Source organism: Tupaia chinensis, unplaced genomic scaffold (genome assembly GCF_000334495.1).
Source record: "Tupaia chinensis unplaced genomic scaffold, TupChi_1.0 Scaffold145396_1, whole genome shotgun sequence".
NCBI classification, from domain to species: Eukaryota; Metazoa; Chordata; class Mammalia; order Scandentia; family Tupaiidae; genus Tupaia; species Tupaia belangeri.
This window is the reverse complement of record NW_006205257.1, coordinates 64,431-86,143: the sequence shown is the minus strand read 5'-3', so window position 1 is coordinate 86,143 and position 21,713 is coordinate 64,431. Positions and strand designations below refer to the sequence as shown.

Genomic DNA, 21,713 nt, shown 5'->3' with positions numbered 1-21,713 from the left:
TTAATGTCTCTGTATTGACTGACATGCATGGCATTCCCTTTTGAAAAAGCAATGTAATACACTGTAAAGTTATATGCAATCCAATGTAATATAAACAAGATTATGATGATAATAAAAAATAAATAAATAAATGTTGAAGATATTTAAAATATTTTTAAATTCTGAGAGTAGAGAAGGTCTGTTGTGCATGATAAAAAACCCAGAAATTGGGCCAGCAAGTTGGCATGGTGGTCAAGGCAGCTGGATCCTACATGGCTGATCACACAGTTTGAGTCCCAGACCTAATGGATTGAAAAACATATCATATGTGTGAGTCCAAAATCCTGAGAGGAGAATGGAGGAGAAAGGATTGTGGTGTGGCCATCTCCTTTGGAACGTGATTTCCCTGTCATTCTTTGTTTCCAGCGAGCACATAAGCCCTGTAGCAAATTAAAAGAAAAAAAAAGAAAGAAAAAAGAAATCCAGAAGTCAAAATGAAAAAAATAATTTGATTTGACTATATAAAAACTGAGCCTTTTATCATTCCTTTCCTGAGTCCCTCCTATTTACCCTCTGCTATCTCTGCTATCCAACTCCCATATCCTACCATCTCTGGTATCTACACTTGTCCTCCCTACCATTATATCTTTGGATCTTTTGATTTGCCCTAACTTGATTGTCACATACTGCATGCATACTCTGAAAAAGCATATTGCGTGCTCTAGAGATGTACAACAATTAAATGTGAATAACAAACCATAACATAAAAACTAAAAAAAGCCCACTAAACTTTTGCATAGAGAAAGGCATATAAACAAAATTAAAAAGCAAGATTTATGGACAAAATATTTTATTTATTATTATTACTATATACATTCAATCACTAAACATCATTTAGTGTAGAGAGAATTTACCCAAGATGAAATACACCTCAGATCTGTCCAGTTGAGAATACTATACAGTTATCAACAGATAATAATAAACCATTTATGTGTCTCACAAATGTCTTACTTCTCTATTTTTTTTTCCCTAATTTCCTTCCCTGCACTCTTCTCCTCTCTCATTCTCCTTCCACACTGTCTCCAGTGTCCATAACTATTTTCAATGCTTTTATGGCCTCCAATCTTTCAGTTTCTAACATAGAGTGTGGACAGTTGGGAGATGTTAAGTGGAGACATACAATGCCTCACTTTCATAGCCTGACTTCTTCACTCAGCTATAAATCTTCCATATTCATCCTCTTTCTATCAAATGCTAAGGTCTTGTTATTTTTTATAGCTGAATAGTATTCCACGGAGTATATGTGCCACATTTTTTCAATCCATTCATCTGTTCATGTACATTTGGGTTGGTTCCATGTCTTAGCAATCATGAATAATGTCACAATAAACATAGATGTGCAAGCACTTTTCTGACTGAGCATTCTCTTGTCCTTTGAGTATATACCAAGGAATGGAATTGCTGGATCATAAGGTGGTTCTATTTGTAGGTCTTTGAGGAAGCTCCATATTGTTTTCCACAGTGGTTGGATCAATTTTTATTCCAACCAACAGTGTAGGAGAGTTCCCCTTTCACTACAATCATGCCAACACTTACTATTTTTTGTATTTTTAATCTTTGCCATTCTGACAGGGGTGACAGGGTATCTCATTGTGGTTTTAATCTGATCTACAGCTCTCTTATGATGAGAGGTGTTGAGCATTTTTTCGTACGCTTTTTGGCTGTTCATATGTCTTCCTTAGAGAGTTTTTTGTTCAGATCATTTCCCCATCGTTTAATTGGGTTAATCATTTGGGAGGAGGGTAAGCCACTTAAATTCCCTGTGTATTCTGGTTATCTTGTTAAACTATGCCTTATTTGAGGCATACTTTACAAAAATATTTTCCCATTCTGAGGGTTGTTGATTCACACTAATTACTGTGTCTTCTGCTGTGAAAAACTTCTTAATCTGATGTGATCCCAGTTGTCTATTTTTGGGATTATTGAATATGCTTTGGGGGTCTTATTTAAAAAGTATTTGCCTGCCCCAATGTTTCCCAGAGTTTTCCCAGTGTTTTCCACCAGTAGTTTTATAGTTGGAAGTCTTAGGTTTAGAACTTTGATCAACTTAGTTGATTTTTGTTAATGGTGAAAGTTGGGGGTCCACTTTCATCTTTCTGCAGGTTGATTTCCAGTTTTTCTAGCACCATTTGCTAGAGGTTTTCCCCCCCCACCCCCCTCCCCCACTGAATTGACTGATATTCTTTGTCAAAAATCAGTTGGCTATATGTTTCAGGGTTTATTTTTGGAGTTCCTATTCTGTTCCATTGTTCCACTTGTCTGTTTTTGTGCCAATACCATGCTGTTTTGATTATCACAGCTTTATAACATATTTTGGGGCCAGGGAGTGAGAGGCCGTACACTCCACTCTTCTTGCACAGGATTGCTTTGGCAATATTTGGTCTTTTATGATCCCAGACGAATTCTATGATTGTCTTCTCTAGATCTGTGAAGAATGTCTCTGGTAATCTGATTGGAATTGCATTCAATATGTAGATTAATTTGAGTAAAGATGTCATTTTTGATTATATTAATTCTTCCAATCCGGGAACATGGATGTCCTTCCATGTCTTTGTGTCATTTTCAATGTCTTTTTTTTTTTTGAGAGGTTTTTGCTACAGGGTGTGTGCACTTGCTAGAGAGACAGAGATAGACAGAAGGCGAAAAATCACCCCCCTCCAGGGGGGATGGCCATGCTGCAATCCCATCTCCTCCATTTTCTAATCTGCTTTTAATACTTTCGAGGGATGTTTTCAATTTTCTGTATTACAATCTTCATCTTTAACAATTCTGTTTCTTGTATGGTGTCTATTTCTTCTTTCAAATTGTGAAAAGACTTCCTCATCTCTTATAGCTCATTGTCTCTTTTCTCTTGCATCTCATTTAGTTTTGTCACTGTAAATATTCTGATTTTTTTTATCTGACATTTCCAAGAGTTCCATAATATTTCCTCTGGATAATGAGGAATTGATGAGGAGAGCTATTTTCTTGGTTTCTCATATTTCTTGTGCCTTTACAATGGTTTCTAGTCATTAGGTGAATTATACCTTTCTTTCTAAATTGTTCAAGTTAATTCTGAGTGTTCAAAGGCCAGCAGGAAGAGGTGATCAGCAATCTCTCTGCTGCTCTACTTCCCTAGTGTTCATGCAGCAACCTACGCTGTTGTCTCAGGACTTGGATAATTCAAAGTCTTCCAAGTTTCTAGAAAACAGGTATACCTGGGGCTGAGCTGCTGAGCTTCAATTGAGGAAGAGAGAAGGGGTTGTGTAGCACACGTTGCATGCCAGATGCTTTAAGAAACACTGAAGTCTAAGAATTCAGAGGTGTGACAAGGGATAAGCCACAGTCTCTCTGCAGCTCAGTGTCTCTGCAGATCAGTGCAGCTAGGCCTGTTGCTGGGGTGGATGTACTGATGGCATGGGGTTTGGGGCAAGATGGGTTTCTCTGAGTCACAATGAACACACCTGAGAGTTCCAAGGCATGTGGGGAAGGGGATGACCCACTCTCTGCAGCACTCCTCCTAGCCACAAAGGGCTCACTATGCAGCAAGGTTGTCTGGGGAGTATGTCCCAATGGCACAGGGGCCAGGACAAGACAGGGTTCTCCAAGTTCCACTGAACACACTTCAGAGTTCCAAGGCATGTGGGGGAGGGGATAAGCCACTCTCTGCAGCACCCTTCCCAGCCACAAACAGTTCACAATGTAGCAAGGCCATCTGGGGCAGATGTCCCAATGGACAAAATAGTTGTGTAACATTCATAATGAAAATAGTAATATCATTAAGGAAAATACAAATAGGCCTGGCCCTGTAGCACAGTGGTTATGTGCTAGGCATAAAAAGCTGGATACCACATGACAATCTGCAGTTTCAATCCCTGCTCTGGCAGCCTGAAAACCACTCTGGGCCTGTGTGTATATGTGACAAATCTTGACAGGATGGAGAAAATGAGAAAAAAGAATTGCAGTATGAACAGACCCTATGGGTATGTGTTGGGGGATGAGGCTCATGCTCTCTCTCTCTCTCTGTGGTGAATTCACATGCCCTCTGGCAAGTAAAACAAAAACAAAAACAAAAACAAAAACAAAAAACAGACTTACAAACAAGATTTGAAAAAATAAAAATAAAAATAAAATAGCCCAGTGAAAAATAAACCAAGATTAGGAACAGACAATTCAGGGAAGGACCACTTATCACTAAACTTAGGAAGCTGTGTTTCTCATTCATTTACTCTTATGTTCACAGGGTATATTGGACAGAATTCCAAGTACATTAAATCCACGCAGAACATCAAACACAATCAAGAGCTTTTGCAGTTAGCGTAATGGCTATGTTGCTGGACTCCCATGTAGTCGACTGTGGTTTGCATCCTGGACCCGGTGGCTTAAAACTCACACTGGGCACATGTGCATGTGTGCCCAAAATCCCGAGAGGAGAATGGAGGAGAAGGGATTGCGGCGTGGCCATCCCCCCGGTGGGTGATTTCTCGCTTTCTGTCTCTCTGTCTCTCTCTGTCTGTCTGGTGAGCGCATGTGCCCTATGGCAAAAAACGCTGCCCCCCCCCCAAAAAAAAGAGCTTTGATATTACCTGGAGTACTAGTTTTAGTGATATTGCAGGGGTCACTCAGGCATCATGGTAAAGTTAATATGTACAGGATTACATAAAGACAAGTCATGTGTTAGGAGCAGAAGAGGGCAGTCAACCATGGATCATCTAAATTGGTGAGAAAGTATGAATTTTTGGGGTACAACTTCCTTTGTTTGCCCATCTCAACTACCTCTCTGAACTTCAGTTTCCATTCAAGTTACAGACATTCTATCTTTACCTCTTATCTCCTTTCATCTTATCTTTTCATTACTTTGCATTTAGCATTGCACTTGGAACATAATAAGTACTCAACAGATACTTATTGAATAAAGAAGAAAACAAAGATAAAAAATACTAAGACTCTTGCTTTGTGTATGTATGTATGACAGTAACACAGAATAAGCATTATTAAGAGTCACTTGGACAGGGTTGTAAGAAAGGGGAAATCCTCATAGCATGTGATTATCCTAAAGCTTATGGCCCAAGTTCTACCATCTGGAAGGGACAAGGGCAAAGGAACGCCAAGAAGGAGAGATCATGAACTCAGCAGTACTGTGAGGAGTGTCTGGGTTAGTGATCACTGAAGAGCAGCTGTAGTTTGGCTTGTCTACTTGTAGATGTAGGGTGGGGTTTTTGAAGAATATACAATGCAGGTGGACCTAAATACCTAAAAATCTGTTTGAATTCTTTTAAAAACAATTGGATATGTAAAATTTTGCTCCAATTAACAGCATCAATGTACTCATTAAATAGTTTGATAGAAACAGGAGGGCATTGGAGTCAGAGAAACCAAGGTTTTAAATCTTATCACTTTACCTAGCTTGTGTGGCCTTGAACAAGTTGATCAACCTCTCTGAGCTGGCTTTTCCTATCTGTAAAGAGTATAGAGACCATCTACCTCATAGAAAAAAGTATAAGGAAAAAATGCAATGGCTTCATGGTCTGCTGGTTCAGGAAGCTGGGTCTCACATAGCTGACTACATGGTTCGAATCCTGGCCCCAGCAGCTTAAAAAACACACTGGGTACATGCATGTACATACCCTAAATCCTGATGGATGGAGAAATGGAGGAGAAATTATTCTGCTGTGACCATGCCCCATGTGGTGCTTTCTTTGTCCCACTACTCCGAGGGTATACATATTTGGTAAATTAAAAAAAAAAGTATAAGGATCAAATGAAGAACTTCATTCATTTGATCAATCTATATTGAGGATGTACTGTAAGAAAAGAAATAATATTCTGAGGCTACAGATAAAGAAAATATAGTCGCTGATCTTAAGGATCTTAATCTAGTAAGGTGATATACATATATAAAAAGTAACATGGGAATGTAGTTTTTGTGGTATATATAGTATATTACAGGAGAGTACCTATGGAGCAGGGGAAAGGAAAGGAGGAGGTTTCAGAGATGACTTCTTGGAGAATATGTTATAAAGTTGAGTTTTACAGGATGAGTACAAGTCAGTATGGTAAAGAAGAGGAAAAGAGCTCTATGCAGTAATAATAACATGAATAAAGGCACAGAAATGAGAAACAGCATAGAGTCGTTGGAAAACTACCAGCACTCTAGTGTTGCTGGAACATTAATTATAGGATAGAATGAATAATGAAAGAGAGGTCTGGAATGTTATCATGGGGGTTCTGGTATGCCATATCGAGGATCTTGAACTTTCTCCTTTGCTTTAAGAGAAGCAAATTGAAGAGTTTTAAACAGGAAAAAGATTTGGTAAGATACAAGCATTAAAAAGATTATTATGGGGCTGACTTTGTGGCCTGGTGGTTGGGGTAGTCAGATCCCACAGAGCCCACTGCATAGTTTGAGTCTCAGACCCTGTGGCTTCAGAGACACATTGGACGTGCATGTGTCTGTGTGTCCAAAATCCCAAAACAAGGGACTGATGGAGGAGAAGGGATTGCAGCATGACCATTTCCCATGGGAGGTGTTTTTTTCACTTTTTCCCTCTTTCTCTCTCTCTCTCTGATGAGCATATGCATCCTTTGGCACAAAAAAAAAAAAAAAAAAAGAAAAGAAAAGAAAATTCAGCGTGTATAGCTGTAAGTCCAGGATTTGACAACCCTTAATTAAATAATGTATCCAGGCAATGACAACAGATGGTTGCTAAAATCATGCTAATGTTAAAAAGGTTTGAACAGGTTAACAATGCCTGATCAATCTTAACATGACAGAACAACAAAGAGACATCTATACCTCCTGAAAGTAAACAGCATCACCTATGAAGCTGCTATGCCTAATTAAAAAATTGAACCTGGATCTATCATATGTATATCCAGCTATCAATTAACAGGTAATACAAAGTAGAGAGCAATATATTAAATGACATCAAGAGGCTACTATCAGCAAAATGCAGAATGTGGAAAACTTACAGGACAAACAACGCACTTACTCAATATACAGTCAAGAGGATAAAAGAGGAAAGTAGAATCTATATGTTAAAAGCACTTAAGACATAATATAACCTGGTGCAGTGTACAGACCTTCAGGGCATCCTGAATTAAGCAAATCAAGTACAAAATATACATGTATGAGATGTTTAGAGAGATTTGAATGCTTACTGGATATTTGATAATGTTAAGGAATACTTCTGAATATTTTTAGATATGATAATAGTATTTTGGTTATGTTTTATAGTCCTACATGTCTATTCATTTTTAATTTAGTTTAATTGTTTTTCTTTTAGTTTTTACTAAAAAAAGCATTTATGGTTGTCAGAGAGAGGAGATAGGGAAAGTGAGAAATCATGTCCCTAGGGGGTTGGCCATGTGGCAATCCCTTCTCCAGTCTCCTCTCACGACTTTGGACATGCTCACACATGTGCCCTGCATGATTTTCAAGTTGTCCAATCCAGAACTTGAACCGTGTAGTTGGCCATGTGAGATTCAGCAGCCTAACCTCCACACCATCTGCAGGCTTGAGCTTTTATTCATTTTATTAAGTCTATTTCTCTTGTTTGTTCAGATTGGGTTATTTCTTCGAGTTTACTACTTCTATCCTTAGTTCTCTGTATTCTGCTGTTTCATTTGCTACTATATTTATCATATCTAAAATTTCCATTTGGTTTGCCTTTATGTGTTTTAATTCTATGCTGAAACTTTCAGTTTTTTCACTTGCTTCAAGTATGCTCATAATTGCTTGTTGAAGTATTTTACAATGGTTCCTTTAAAACCCTTGTTAAATATTCCAAAATCTGCATTATCTCTGTTGGTATTTGTTAATTGATTTTTTTTTCTTATTCAAGTTGAGACCTTCCTGATTCTCTGTATGGCAACATTCATTAGAGCTGCAATGGATGAATTAAAACTAGAAACTGCAAATGCCTGCTGGAAGAACTTATGGAGTGAAGTCATGATTGATTTTAAAGGCTTCCCAGGGATTAATGGAGAAGTTAGGAAAATCATTCATACATACAAGTTGGTGGAGAAGATTTGTCCACATGCTTGACAAAGTGGAACAACATACTGAAAGAAAGCCACAAGAAGTGTTAACAAATGAGGAATTGGAAGGACTTGAGTCATCTATAAAAGAAGAGGAAGATGAAGAAAAAGAAACTGAAGCAGAACCAGCAATGTGGACATTAACAAAATTTGATGAAGTGTTTTGAATTGCTCAGATATTAAAGGACAAAATTAGGGAATAAGATCCTTGGATTAAATGCAGCATTAAAGTCATCCATATGCTCTCTGAAGATTTACAACCTCTGCAGCAACACTTTGATGAGTTAAAGAGAAAGAGACAACTTCTGATTACAATGTTTTTCCAAAAGGTTTTGGCATAAAAACTCCTTCAACTATTGAGGATCCTCAACCACTGAGATCATCTGCTCCTGACATCCAACCATTGAGAACATAATGGTTCAATCCTCCAAGACCACCTAAAGTAAATCTTCTGACACATCATTAGAAGCTCAATAGTAGCCTAATGTTATGTCACAATGCATATGTCACTCTCCTCACTTCATCTCAGTGCTGTTGATTTTATTATCTCACATCATCACAAGAAGGATGAGTACAGTACAATAAGATATTTTGAGAGAGTGGCCACATTCACATAACTTTTATTACAGTATATTATGTGAGATTCAGCAGCCTAACCTCCACACCATCTGCAGGCTTGAGCTTTTATTCATTTTATTAAGTCTATTTCTCTTGTTTGTTCAGATTGGGTTATTTCTTCGAGTTTACTACTTCTATCCTTAGTTCTCTGTATTCTGCTGTTTCATTTGCTACTATATTTATCATATCTAAAATTTCCATTTGGTTTGCCTTTATGTGTTTTAATTCTATGCTGAAACTTTCAGTTTTTTCACTTGCTTCAAGTATGCTCATAATTGCTTGTTGAAGTATTTTACAATGGTTCCTTTAAAACCCTTGTTAAATATTCCAAAATCTGCATTATCTCTGTTGGTATTTGTTAATTGATTTTTTTTTCTTATTCAAGTTGAGACCTTCCTGATTCTCTGTATGGCAACATTCATTAGAGCTGCAATGGATGAATTAAAACTAGAAACTGCAAATGCCTGCTGGAAGAACTTATGGAGTGAAGTCATGATTGATTTTAAAGGCTTCCCAGCGATTAATGGAGAAGTTAGGAAAATCATTCATACATACAAGTTGGTGGAGAAGATTTGTCCACATGCTTGACAAAGTGGAACAACATACTGAAAGAAAGCCACAAGAAGTGTTAACAAATGAGGAATTGGAAGGACTTGAGTCATCTATAAAAGAAGAGGAAGATGAAGAAAAAGAAACTGAAGCAGAACCAGCAATGTGGACATTAACAAAATTTGATGAAGTGTTTTGAATTGCACAGATATTAAAGGACAAAATTAGGGAATAAGATCCTTGGATTAAATGCAGCATTAAAGTCATCCATATGCTCTCTGAAGATTTACAACCTCTGCAGCAACACTTTGATGAGTTAAAGAGAAAGAGACAACTTCTGATTACAATGTTTTTCCAAAAGGTTTTGGCATAAAAACTCCTTCAACTATTGAGGATCCTCAACCACTGAGATCATCTGCTCCTGACATCCAACCATTGAGAACATAATGGTTCAATCCTCCAAGACCACCTAAAGTAAATCTTCTGACACATCATTAGAAGCTCAATAGTAGCCTAATGTTATGTCACAATGCATATGTCACTCTCCTCACTTCATCTCAGTGCTGTTGATTTTATTATCTCACATCATCACAAGAAGGATGAGTACAGTACAATAAGATATTTTGAGAGAGTGGCCACATTCACATAACTTTTATTACAGTATATTGTTATATAATTGTTTTGTGTTATTATTAGTTATTGTAGTTAATCTCTTATTGTGCCTAATTTATAAATTAAAATTCATTATAGACATGTATGTATAGGAAAAAAATATAGTGTATATAAAATTCAGTATTTTCTGTGGTTTCAGGCATCCACTGGGAGTCTTGAAATGTATCTCCCATGACTAAGGAGGAAAAATCATATAAAAGCTTTTTTTAATTAAAAAATATATCTCTGTCTTCCATGAGAGAGAGCATGGAGTGCACCCCCAAATCTCTCAATGCTACAACCCATCCCTAGCCTTTTGCCAGCCCTGGATCATGGCCAAGCATGTCCCTGGTATACTAATGGAGGTCTTCAGACATGAACTAGAAACCTTCCTATGTGGGATTGTCTTACAGAGAGTTGTATTGTACTATCATTTCACCATCTGACTCCCCATATTATACTTTGTTTCATCTTTTTTTCTTTTGTCTTTAGAATTATTTTATTTAATTTTATTCATCATCATTGTTATTTTTCTTTTAGATTTTACTAGCGAGAGATAGAGACAGAGAGAGAGAAAGAGAGAAAGAAAGCCACCAGGTTTGGGACTTGAACTGTGGTTGGCCATGTGGGAGTCCAGCACCTTAACCATCATGCTACCTGCTGGCCCCCCCTTGTTTTATCTTTACAATTCTATGATGTAGGTATAATCCAAATTTTATAAATGAGGACAATTGAGGGTTTGAAGTCACACAGTGGGTAGGCTGCTAAATTGTATTTAAATCCACATTAATGAATCTCCAAACCTGTGCTCTATTTACTACTGTGCTTTTTCTATATATAAACATTAAAGTAGACTGATACTATCCATCACTTACTTCATAGTATACAGCATGTAGAGGATATCAGCTTGTTCCTGTAAGCTTGAGGTCTCCTTCAACTGTAAAACCAGTGCGTTGAAGTCCACCTCCCCAGACTGGTTTCTAGGGAGATGCATTTCTACACGAACAGAGGGAACCTTTTGTTTGAGAAATGACAAAAAGAAATAAATCCAGAAGTGCTCAACTTAAATAATGTCCTAGGATAAGTACTCTTTTCACTTCTGAACCTTTTCCATAAGAATTCTCTAAATATTCATGAAAAGCAAAGTAAAAACAATGACACCTTCAAGACATATGATATAGCAGTCTAGTTTTCTTTAAAGACTAAGAAACTTGCCCACTTTAAAAGTGAACTAAAGAGGACATATACTTTCATCAGGACAGCATTTTGCCTATTGCTAGTTATTAACAGCAACCAAAATGGCTAATTATATTACTTCTCATAAAGATGGCTTTTGCAAAAAGCTGATAGGAAACCTCATGTGCAAATTTACCTGGTTCTCTTGTGGGGGGTGAGGTGAATCAAGTAATTTGAATGTAGACCGGGAAGCCTGTAATAATTTCGTAGGAAGATACATATGAACATCTGTAAGAAATTGACATTTATGGAAAAGGTTAATTAGAAGATGGATAAAAATGGATAGCTGACCTCAACAATGAGGTCACACATGAATTAATTCTTTTTTTTTTTTTGAGAGCTTTTTGCTATAGGGCGTGTGCGCTCGCCAGAAAGACAGATAGAGAGATGGAAAGCGATAAATCACGCCCCAGGGGGGATGGCCACGCCACAATCCCTTCCCCTCCATTCTCCTCTCAGGATCTTGGGCACGCACGCACACGTGCCCGGCGTGAGTTTAAGCCCCCGGGTCCGGGACTCGAACTGTGGCCAGCTACATGGGAGTCCAGCGACATAGCCATTATGCTAACTGCTGGCCCCTGGATCAATTCTTTATAGAACAAGAAATGAGAAATTTCTCCTTTCTTGATAATATAAAAGAAATATGAGTAGTAGATAATTTAAAGAATGTCCAATTTATGCATAAACATATTTTTTGAATTAAATTTCTAGAATTATAGCACTGTCTGGACATATAAGATAATAAATTCTACTAATGTAATTCACACCACAATGGTGCTATTGCTGACACTTTGACACTATACCATATATAACACAATGAAACCAGCTTTTTTTGTATATATATATTTTTACTTTCCCAGGAGTATACCTGGCTGCTAGTGGTTGGATTTCCCTCTGAATATGTGAATGGATGATTCTATCTAGGGAATAAAAAAAAAAGTAGCAGCTAACCAACTTTGAGATATTCCTAAGATTATTATTATTATCATCTTTTACTTACAGTTCATTGTTGAGACACTTACCGTAATCTCTAAGGGAAGATTACTGTGTCATTTTCACCATTTTACAGATAAAGAAAGAGAGATACAGTACTCAAATAACTGCTCAAGCAAGTCAGTAGCACGGCTGGGAATTAAGCTTATGTTTTCAAATTCACAATCAAGAAATATAACTTAACAAAGTTTATCTCTTCACACGAGCCCTTTCTCAAGGGTGCATACTCAATATGCTAAGCTTTCCTTATTCTAAATGTTAAATGACTTCTCATGTTCATTGTTTAATATCTTTGGTTAGTAATGGTCAATAAAGTTTTAGACAGCAAGAGCATGCATCTCAGTCACTGTCATCATCTGCAAAATGTTAACCTGAAGGTCCTCTAGATATGGTCAAAGAGCCCTTCTCTCCCTTCATATATGGCTACTACAGAGGCACTGAACACTCTCAGGAATCATGACTACTTCTGGCAATGTGCAGTAGAAGATATCCTCCACTGCAAATACTACTGAAGGAGAGTGGTGGTCATGTGCAGAATGAGTATTGTATTTGACCAAACAGTTCTACATTGCTGAAACAACTGACTGTAAAAGTTATAGCTGGCTTAAGAGAATCAAATGTAGTTAAGGGAAACTATCTCCCTCTGTGTGGCTATCTTGTAACAGTTTTGCAATGATTTCTCTTTAAACAAAATAACTTGTAAAGAAGTAATTTTTCCAAAGGAAAAAGCCCTTTCTGCCATTTTCTTTACCTTGATGTTAAAATAGAATACACTCCATGTCTCTTGTTCAGCATGTTCTTGTCATTTTACTGGTTAAAAACCAGACTACACAGCACTATCCTCAGTAAAACTATACCCAATTCATTAATTTTACTAATATTTGAGTGCCTAATATGTTCTAGGTGTTGTATGAAATGCTGGGAATGAAGTGGTAAACATAACGAAGTTCCTGCTTACATTTGTAATCAATACCCCACCCCCATTCTGGGCTTCAGGTCAACCTGTGCCTGACTCTAGTGAGTCATGGCATTACTCACTCTGTACATGCAGCTCCTTGGCCTTGGTCACCAAGGACATGAAGTCACAGGTTGTTTGCACAGCAGCTCGGAACCGATCTAGCCCTCCCTTCTGTGAGGTAGGGCCAAGTTTAGGATGGGGAGCAGTGTGCGCCAAAAGGTGATCTAAATAACGAGCAACTTCATCACCACAGCGAGCTGCAAGGTTAGTGAGGGAAGGGGGAAAAAATGAACATTTTAGTCACTTCACAATCTACCCCAGCAAACAGAATTAGTGGTTCCTATGCCCACAACAGAGCACCAGACGTGAGCTATTTTTAGCTCATGAAAACAAAACAAAAACAAAAACAAACAAACAAAAAAAACCCCAAAACTTGTGATCATTATACAACCTCATAGCTTTAAGATTTGGAATTTTGGTCATCTACCAGGACCCATTGGTTATTCAGCTTTGCTGAGACAAGGCTAGAGTTACTGGATGCAGTATGAACTTACTCTTGGACAGCTGGAACAAACATTTCACAATCTTTGTGTGTGTGTGTGTGTGAGCATGTAATGGTACTTGTGGTGGTGGTAGTGGTGGTAGCGGTGATGTAGGAAGAGCAGAATAGGGTGAGGGTGCTTCAAGTCCCATTACTATGAAAACACTTTTGTGATGAAGGTTTGAGGAAGGGCAAAAATCTTCCACCAAACATTGAGCCTAGCTGTAAATGGATTCTATTAATACAAATGGCAGCTATGAAATTGCTAATGAAAACACAATCCTCATGTAGCATTGGTGTAGAAAGGATTACTTGCCACAAATTCACCTTTCTTTTCTCTCTCTCTCTTTTTTTTTATGAGAGGTTTTTACTATAGGGCTCATGTGCTCGCCAGAAAGACAAGAAAGAGACAGAGAGACAGAAAGTGAGAAATCGCCCTCCAAGGGGGATAGCCATGCCACAATCCCTTCTCCTCCATTCTCCTCTTGGGATCTTGGGCATGCACGCACATGCGCCAGGTGTGAGTGTGAGCCACCGGGTGTGAGACTTGAACCGTGGTCAACTACATGGGAGTCCAGTGACATAGCCATTAAGCCAACTGCTGGTCCCCACATTTGCCTTTTTAATCACCTCATTTGTTTATTCATCAGATATTTATTGCTTACTCTGTACAACGTACTAAGTGCTGAGGTTTCAGTGGTGAATAAGGTAGGTATGATCTTTATCCTCTTGTCCTCCCTACCTCATATACCATCGTCTAACATTATCTCTGAATATGGATAATATAAACAAAAACACACAAATTCTCTGTGGATGCTTAATATTTCAACTTTACATTCATATTTTCAGTATTTATGGTTGGAAAAACTCATTGTCCAGATCAATACTGAAGTTGGCTAGCTCAGTTGTGTATCATGTAGGTACTAACAATCCTCTATGATATCTCTCCAGATGTCTTTCTGTGCTCTGATGTAACTAATGGGAATTAACAGAGCTGTAAGAATGGAATTCATATTCAGTGACATCCTAATGACAAATATTTTAACCTTGATTACAATATAGATACTGGAGTGGAGGATTATGAAGAATATGCAGAGAAGCTCTCTACCCATTAGAAGGGCTGGCAAGCAATGAGCACACCCATTATGAGAACACTAATGAGTAGATCCAGAGGCTGAAAAGTGAATCAGATGCCATAATATAAAACTTAGTGGGGCCAGCAAGTGACATAGTGATCAAGGTGTTGGATTCTCACATGTAGTTGACCACGGTTTGAGTCCCAGACCTGGTAGCTTAAACTCACGCAGGGCGTGTGTGCTTGCACATGCCCAGAATCCAGAGAAGAGAATGTACAGGGGATTTTAGTGTGGCCATCCTCTCTGTGGGGTGATTTCTCACTTTCTCTCTCACCATCTCTCTCTGTCTCTCTCTGGCGAGCACATACAACCTATGGCAAAAAAAACTTAAAAAATCAACAACAACAAAAATCTTAGTGATATGTATCATTAAAAAGATAGATTTTAGAAAGTAATCCAAGGGAATGAGTGTTACAGATGAAAATCACAATGTTCATGGGATAGCAAACAACCACAGTCTATGATCATTTTGTCTAATTTTCAAAGTTTTATACTAATAGACATCACAATCTTGGTTATTATTGATAACAGTAAATAATAGTCTTAAATTTAATGTACTTCAACAAGGAAATTCAAACTATTTTAGATCTTGAAAAAAACAAATGCAGAGTAAATGAAGTGGTACTTAGTGAGCAAATACTGAGCCCAAACAGAAAATAGTCGTCTTGACTGCTAATGTGTTAGTCTATTGCAGTTGAGATTATGTTTGCTATCTGACTGAGAAAAGCAAATTAATTTTTTCCCCACCAACACATTGCTCTTAAAATGAAGAAATTTGCTGCCCTCAGCTACAATCAAATAACCAGACAGTGAAAATAGGCACCATGTTTTAAATAGCTAAACAATTTTCTTATTGGCCTTTTGGGGACTAAAGCAATGTAATGCTCACTCTGCCTAGGTCAATACAGACTTACAATGACTCAGTTTAGGATTTGTCAACTTTATGATGGTGAAAAGTGATCCATGTTCACTAGAAACCATACTCTGAGTACCCACACAACCCTTCTGGCTTTCATTTCCAGTACACTGTTTAATAAATTACATGAAGTATTCAATACTTCATTATAAAACAGATTTTGTGTTAGGTGACTTTGTCCACTTATAGGATAATATAAGTGATCTCTGCATGTTTAAGGTATGCTAGGCTGATTTATGAGGCTCAGTAGGTTAGGAGTATTAAAATGCAATTTTGACTTCCAATACTTTCAACTTACTATGGGTTCATTGGGACATAACCCCAATGTAAGTTGAAGAACATCTGTATTTTAATATTGAAAATCAGTGTTTCTCAACCATTATAAATCTATGCCCCTTAATGTTTTCTTACTTTATCATCTTTGTATTCTCAGTAGTCAATTAGATTTTGATTTTGTTGTGCTTTATTTGACTGGTTTGTAATGTGAAAACGTTAGGTATACCTAATAGGCTTTTTTCAAACTACAATACACAGACTTCCCTAGAAATTATGATATGCTACTCGAATATTATCAAAAATATTCCAATAAATTTAATGTTTATGCTTTTTAATGTCAAAACAATATTGTATATGTTAATTTTCCTCCTATATCCTTGGATTAAATATCTCTCACTCACTACTGCTTCTTTCTAGTTCTAAATAACCAGCTGCTTCAAACACCCAGAAGAGAATCTTCCCTAACCTTAGTAAGAGAAAGTCCAGCTCCACACTTCACAATCACTACAGGGATATTACACTAGAATCTGAAGGTAAGTAGAGGGATGAAAAGTGAAGCCAAACAAAAGTATAAATCTAGATGTATTAAACAGGAATGGCGGTGGTACACTGTGAGACTGCTGGTAGTGTAAATTATTAAGGATGATGCTAAACAATATTTTATATTCTTGTCCAGCCAGGCCAGTGCTTTATGAAGCCTCCTTACCATTACTGGTTGAATCGTAACCATTTATCCAGTTGTCAGACTGCAGTTCATCATAGTTGTCATCATAATCTTCACTGTACAGCTTACCCTCAGGCCCAGGGTCCATGAAGCTCAAATGTGTACAGCAAGATGTTGTTAAAAATTCTGACAGTTTACCTGTTTGAACTCTGACAAGTAGAGAGTAGATACAAAACAGAAAATCAGGGGAGATCCATTTTTTAAAAAAATTTTTTTTTGCTAGAGGGCACATGTGCTCACCATAGATAGATAGAAAGGGAAACTGTGAAAGCACCCCCTGTGGGCTGTGGACATGCAGCAATCCCTTGTCCTCTATTTCTCCCTCTTTTCAGGAATTTGGGTGCACGTGTGCCCAGTTTGTTAAAAACATGCTGCTGGGTCAGAGACTTAAACCATATAGTCGGTCGTGTAGAATCTAGATGACCATGGGCTGGCCCAAAATCCCTTTTAAAGAATTACTTATTGGGAACTAGCAGTTAGCGTAATGGCTTTGTTGCTGGACTCCCACGTAGTCGACCGCGGTTCAGGTCCCAGACCCGGTGGCTTAAAACTCACGGTGGGCGCATGTGCGTGCGTGCCCAAGATCCTGAGAGGAGAATGGAGGAGAAGGGATTGCGGCGTGACCATCCCCTCTGGGGGGTGATTTCTCGCTTTCTGTCTCTATGTCTCTCTCTGTCTGTCTGGTGAGCGCAAGCACCCTATAGCGAAAAAACCTCTCAAGAAAAATTAATTATTCAATTTTATTTATTATTACTATTAAAATTTTGACCAGAGAGAGACAGAAAGGGAGAGAGGGAAAGTGAGAAGGCAAGCCACCAGATCTGGAATTCAAACCAAGGTCAGCTATGTGGGAGTCCAGGGTCTCAATAACGACACCACCTGTTGGACCCCTGTGATCCTTTTTAAAACAATCCAATCTTAGTGATAAAAAAATACCTAGCATGTTTGTTGAGAGATTACTACTGCTCATACATCAGTATATATTTTGTAGAAAGTGAAAATTTAAAGCATGCCTCGGCATAGTGTACAGTTTAAATGATGAGGGAATTGTGCTAGTGAAGGCTATAATTATGGGTTCATGATCTACATGCAGGTCAGTTTTTCTTTCTTCTACTGCCATATACTTTTTGCTAACTATGTCAAACATCTTATTAAAAAATTCATTGACTACTAGAGAAGCCAGGAAGGAATGAGGGAAACTCATCACAAATCTATCACATCATTAAAAAATACCCCCAAAGACCATTTTGAACATAAAAGATTGTACTTTATAATTTGTAGAGATTGTAAGTCATATCCTCCCCTACTTATATAGCCAATTGCAAAACCCCAAAGGAAAGTCAATAGTACTAAAGAACACAGCTTGAAAGGGCTATCAGTGGCCAGATCTTAGGTAATTTAAACACTGAAATTAATAATAACAGAAACAGACCACAACATATCAAATAAAATAAGAATCCATTAATCGGGACCAGCAGATGGCATAATGGTTAAATCATTGGATGCCCACATAGTTGACCACAGTTCAAGTCCTGGACTGGTGACTTGAAATTCACACTGGGTGCAGGTGCAGGTACATGTGTGCATCCCCAGGATCCTGGGAGGAGACTGGAGGAGGAGGGATTATGGCATTGCCATCTCCCCAGGGGGTGATTTCTCCCTTTTTGTCTCTGTCTCTCTGGTGAGTGCATGTGCACTATAGCAAAAATCTCTCTCTAAAAAAAAAAAAAAGAAAAAAGAAAAAAAAGAATCCATGAATCTCTACTCTTACTAAACTGCAAAATGAAAAGTTCCATGAATCTCTACTCTTACTAAACTGCAAAATAAAAAGTGAAGAAATAAAAGCTCTTTTAAAACTAAGAATTCCAACTAATGTGTAAAGAATGATAGAAACACAGAAACATCATGTTACAACCCCATTAATAATAACTATTTGATGAAAAAATCATGGAAGTGAACACCATTTAGTCAAAGACTGTTGGGGAAGAGATGTGAAGAAACCAAGCAAGCACTACTTCAATCAAGTGATCAAGGTTAACATTATCAATAATATGACAAACCAATCTCATGTATTTCCTAATATGATGTACTGAGAAGGACTGTAGTTAATTCTTACAGTTTTAGGTTACCTTAGCATCCATTTTACATATAGGTTTAACTTTTTCATACCAGAAGCAGGGCTCAGTCATCATTGACACAGTTTCTAGTTCTATACTTCCCCTAGTCCTCAGTGTGGTCAATCCAGATATTTACTTCATACAACTTCTTTCTGGTGGCCATAGCCATGTGAGATATTTAGATAAATTTGTTTAGCCCTATTAATCCCAAGTTTCTGCATGGGATATGCAGATATGGCACAATGACTACCTCTCAGTCACTGGTGACTTTCTGGGACTCATGCCTCCTTGCTTTAAATCTACCAATTAAAATTTCCAATGGGAAATCTGGAATAACTTTGAATAACTCCATGGATCCCAATCCCCAATAAAAATATTGCTCCATGGATCCTTGTTTGTCTGTTGCTCTTCCCACATGCTCCCTGACCTCTGTGTATGAGGCCTCTGGGTGTCCTGTGTACCTTCTCACCCTGTCCCAGGACCTGTAAGTAATAAAAACCTTCATTTCCATCTTGTATCTCTCCTAGTCATTAAAGGGGAGCTCTCCATCTTAATAATTCTAAATTAAAGCAAGGATCCAACATCACACAGGCAGTGTTTTTCCCAAAACCATCTAGCCAGAATGTAATCAAAAGGAATGAACAGAACAAATCCAAATTGAGAGCTATTCCACTAAATATTCACCTGCATTCTTAGAAAAATGTAATGAAAACTGTCATGAATGCTTAAAAAAGACTGGGAGAATTGTTCTAGATTAAAAGAAATACTACAACTTAATGTTAATGTGTGATCTTTAGTTGGATCCTGGAATGGAGAAAAAGCTATGGAAAAACATTGGGACAGTTGGGTAATTTGGAATATGGACTCTGTATAAGGTAGTGTTATCAACATGAAATTCCCCAAGTGTGATGATTATATTGTACTTCTATACAATATAATTGTTCTTAGATAATAGAAACTGAAGTATTTAAGGTTGAAAAATCATGATGTTTATGGTTAACTCTCTTAGCAAAAAAGCATATATGTATTATTATGTATATATAGTATGGGGTCTTTGGAAAAGTCATGATGCATTTTTGCATAGAAAAACATATCATGACTTTTACAATGACCCAATACATTGTATGTGTTTATGTGCACATATATATGTGGAAGATGAGGGTAGAGAAGATGAGAGGGAAGGGGGAGAGAGACAATGCATAGTGAGACAAAATAAAACAGGTGAATTTTGAGAAAGGGTATGTGGACATTTAGTACTATTCTTACCAATTTCTATAAATTTAAAAATTTTCAAAATTGGCCAGCTGTGATAATGCAGTGATGATGCAATGTTCCATGACACTGAAGCCACATAGGAAAGTCCTAGATTCATGTCCTGAGGTCTCCCTGTACAAACGTTTGCACATGCACAACTGATCCTGGCTAGCTGGAGTTGGGGGTGGATCACAGTGTGAGGGCCCTGTTGGGGATGTCACTCTCTCTCTCACACAGAGGAAATAAAAAAACTTTTTTTTTCAAAATAAAAACTTAGGGGAAAAAAAAGTGTGGAAAGGCAAATCTGAGCAAAACATGGTGACCTTTAGACACATGCAGAAATACTGTTTCGTGGGCTTCAATTGTATAGTGATGAAAGCAGTTTGCATTTGAATACACTAGCTGCCTGAAACAGCAGAGCAGTATCTGTCTAAGGAAGCCACAAGTGTTTATCAGAATTCATCCCAAAAGATCAGAGAAAGTACATGGCATGTAGACCAGAATTGAATAATTCAACAGTTTCCTCTTTTCTGAAAGAGTATGTTTTCTAATCCTCTGAGCGCTAGGCAAAAAAACAGGATGGAAAATCTTTCAATCTTCTTGTTTAACATGAAATTCCTTGATTCAATCCATTTCAAGGATTAGCTCCTCTGAGTAGGATAAGATTGTGTTGTTGAAGATACAAAGAAAGGCATCACAAGTCTTCTCTTACTATACCCAGCTCTCAAATTTAATTTCATTTCACTAGAATGTATACAGGTCACTTACCTTGCCCCACCAAAGTAGCCATCCTGCATTTTTCGGAGGGCTGCCAGGATACTTGAATTCAAACTAGTTCCATCTTCATCTTGAAGTGAAGAGATTTTTTTTGAATGAACCATGCTTATTTTATTCACAATATTTATTTTAAAATATTTTATATTAACATAAAACATTATGTATTATATAATGTAGTATTCATGTAATAATAATATATCAATATATAATAATGTTGATTATATATTAATAATATAATGTATTAATTATTATGTATTAATAATAATATTTATTATTTGTTAATTTGGGAAACCAAATTCTAAATGATCTCCAAATATCTAATTTACAGCAGTTCTCCTACTGATGTGGTTTTGTTGCTGTTCATTTTTCTCAACTCTCTGGGAAGTCCTCAATTCATGTTTGATAGCAAATAACTAAGAGAAAAATGAACTTATCTCTCATTAATCAAATGTTTACTGGGAGTGAATTATTGAGGTATGTGGTTATTTTTCTTGTCTTACACTAGTGAACAATTGTATGTATGCAACTCATTCAGTTATGAGTTTATAAATTACATAGAGATATGTAATTATCTATCATAAAGGAAGAATTAAACCTGTTTTGATATAGGATATATGATTATATATTTTTAATGATATGTAAATTATTTTCTAATACTAGAATTGAAGCTGCACAGTGACAATTTCACTGAAATTTCTTATTACATAATTTATTTCTTTTTCATAACTTATTTTTCATTTTTTATTTAGTTTTTATTTTTAGAGAGGTTTTTGCTATAGGACACGTGCGCTCACCAGAGAGACAGAGAGAGACAGAGAAACAGAAAGCGAGAAATCCCCCCCCCAGGGGGGATGGCCACACCGCAATCCTTTCTCCTTCATTCTCCTCTTGGGATCTTGGGCATGCACA

At 37.3% G+C, this 21,713-nt stretch overlaps 1 protein-coding gene across 1 annotated transcript in view; it reads right to left on the bottom strand.

The window, feature by feature from the left end:
• The window catches only part of PHKA1 (phosphorylase kinase regulatory subunit alpha 1), a gene marked incomplete at its 5' end in the record, with an annotated part of 125,096 nt that overhangs the window by 42,449 nt on the left and 60,934 nt on the right, over window positions 1-21,713 (bottom strand). Inside the window, 5 exon segments of the mRNA XM_006168010.2 lie at window positions 10,752-10,891; window positions 11,249-11,340; window positions 13,144-13,320; window positions 16,639-16,805; window positions 20,796-20,874. Of these exon segments, the coding sequence (XP_006168072.2) occupies window positions 10,752-10,891; window positions 11,249-11,340; window positions 13,144-13,320; window positions 16,639-16,805; window positions 20,796-20,874 (655 nt within the window).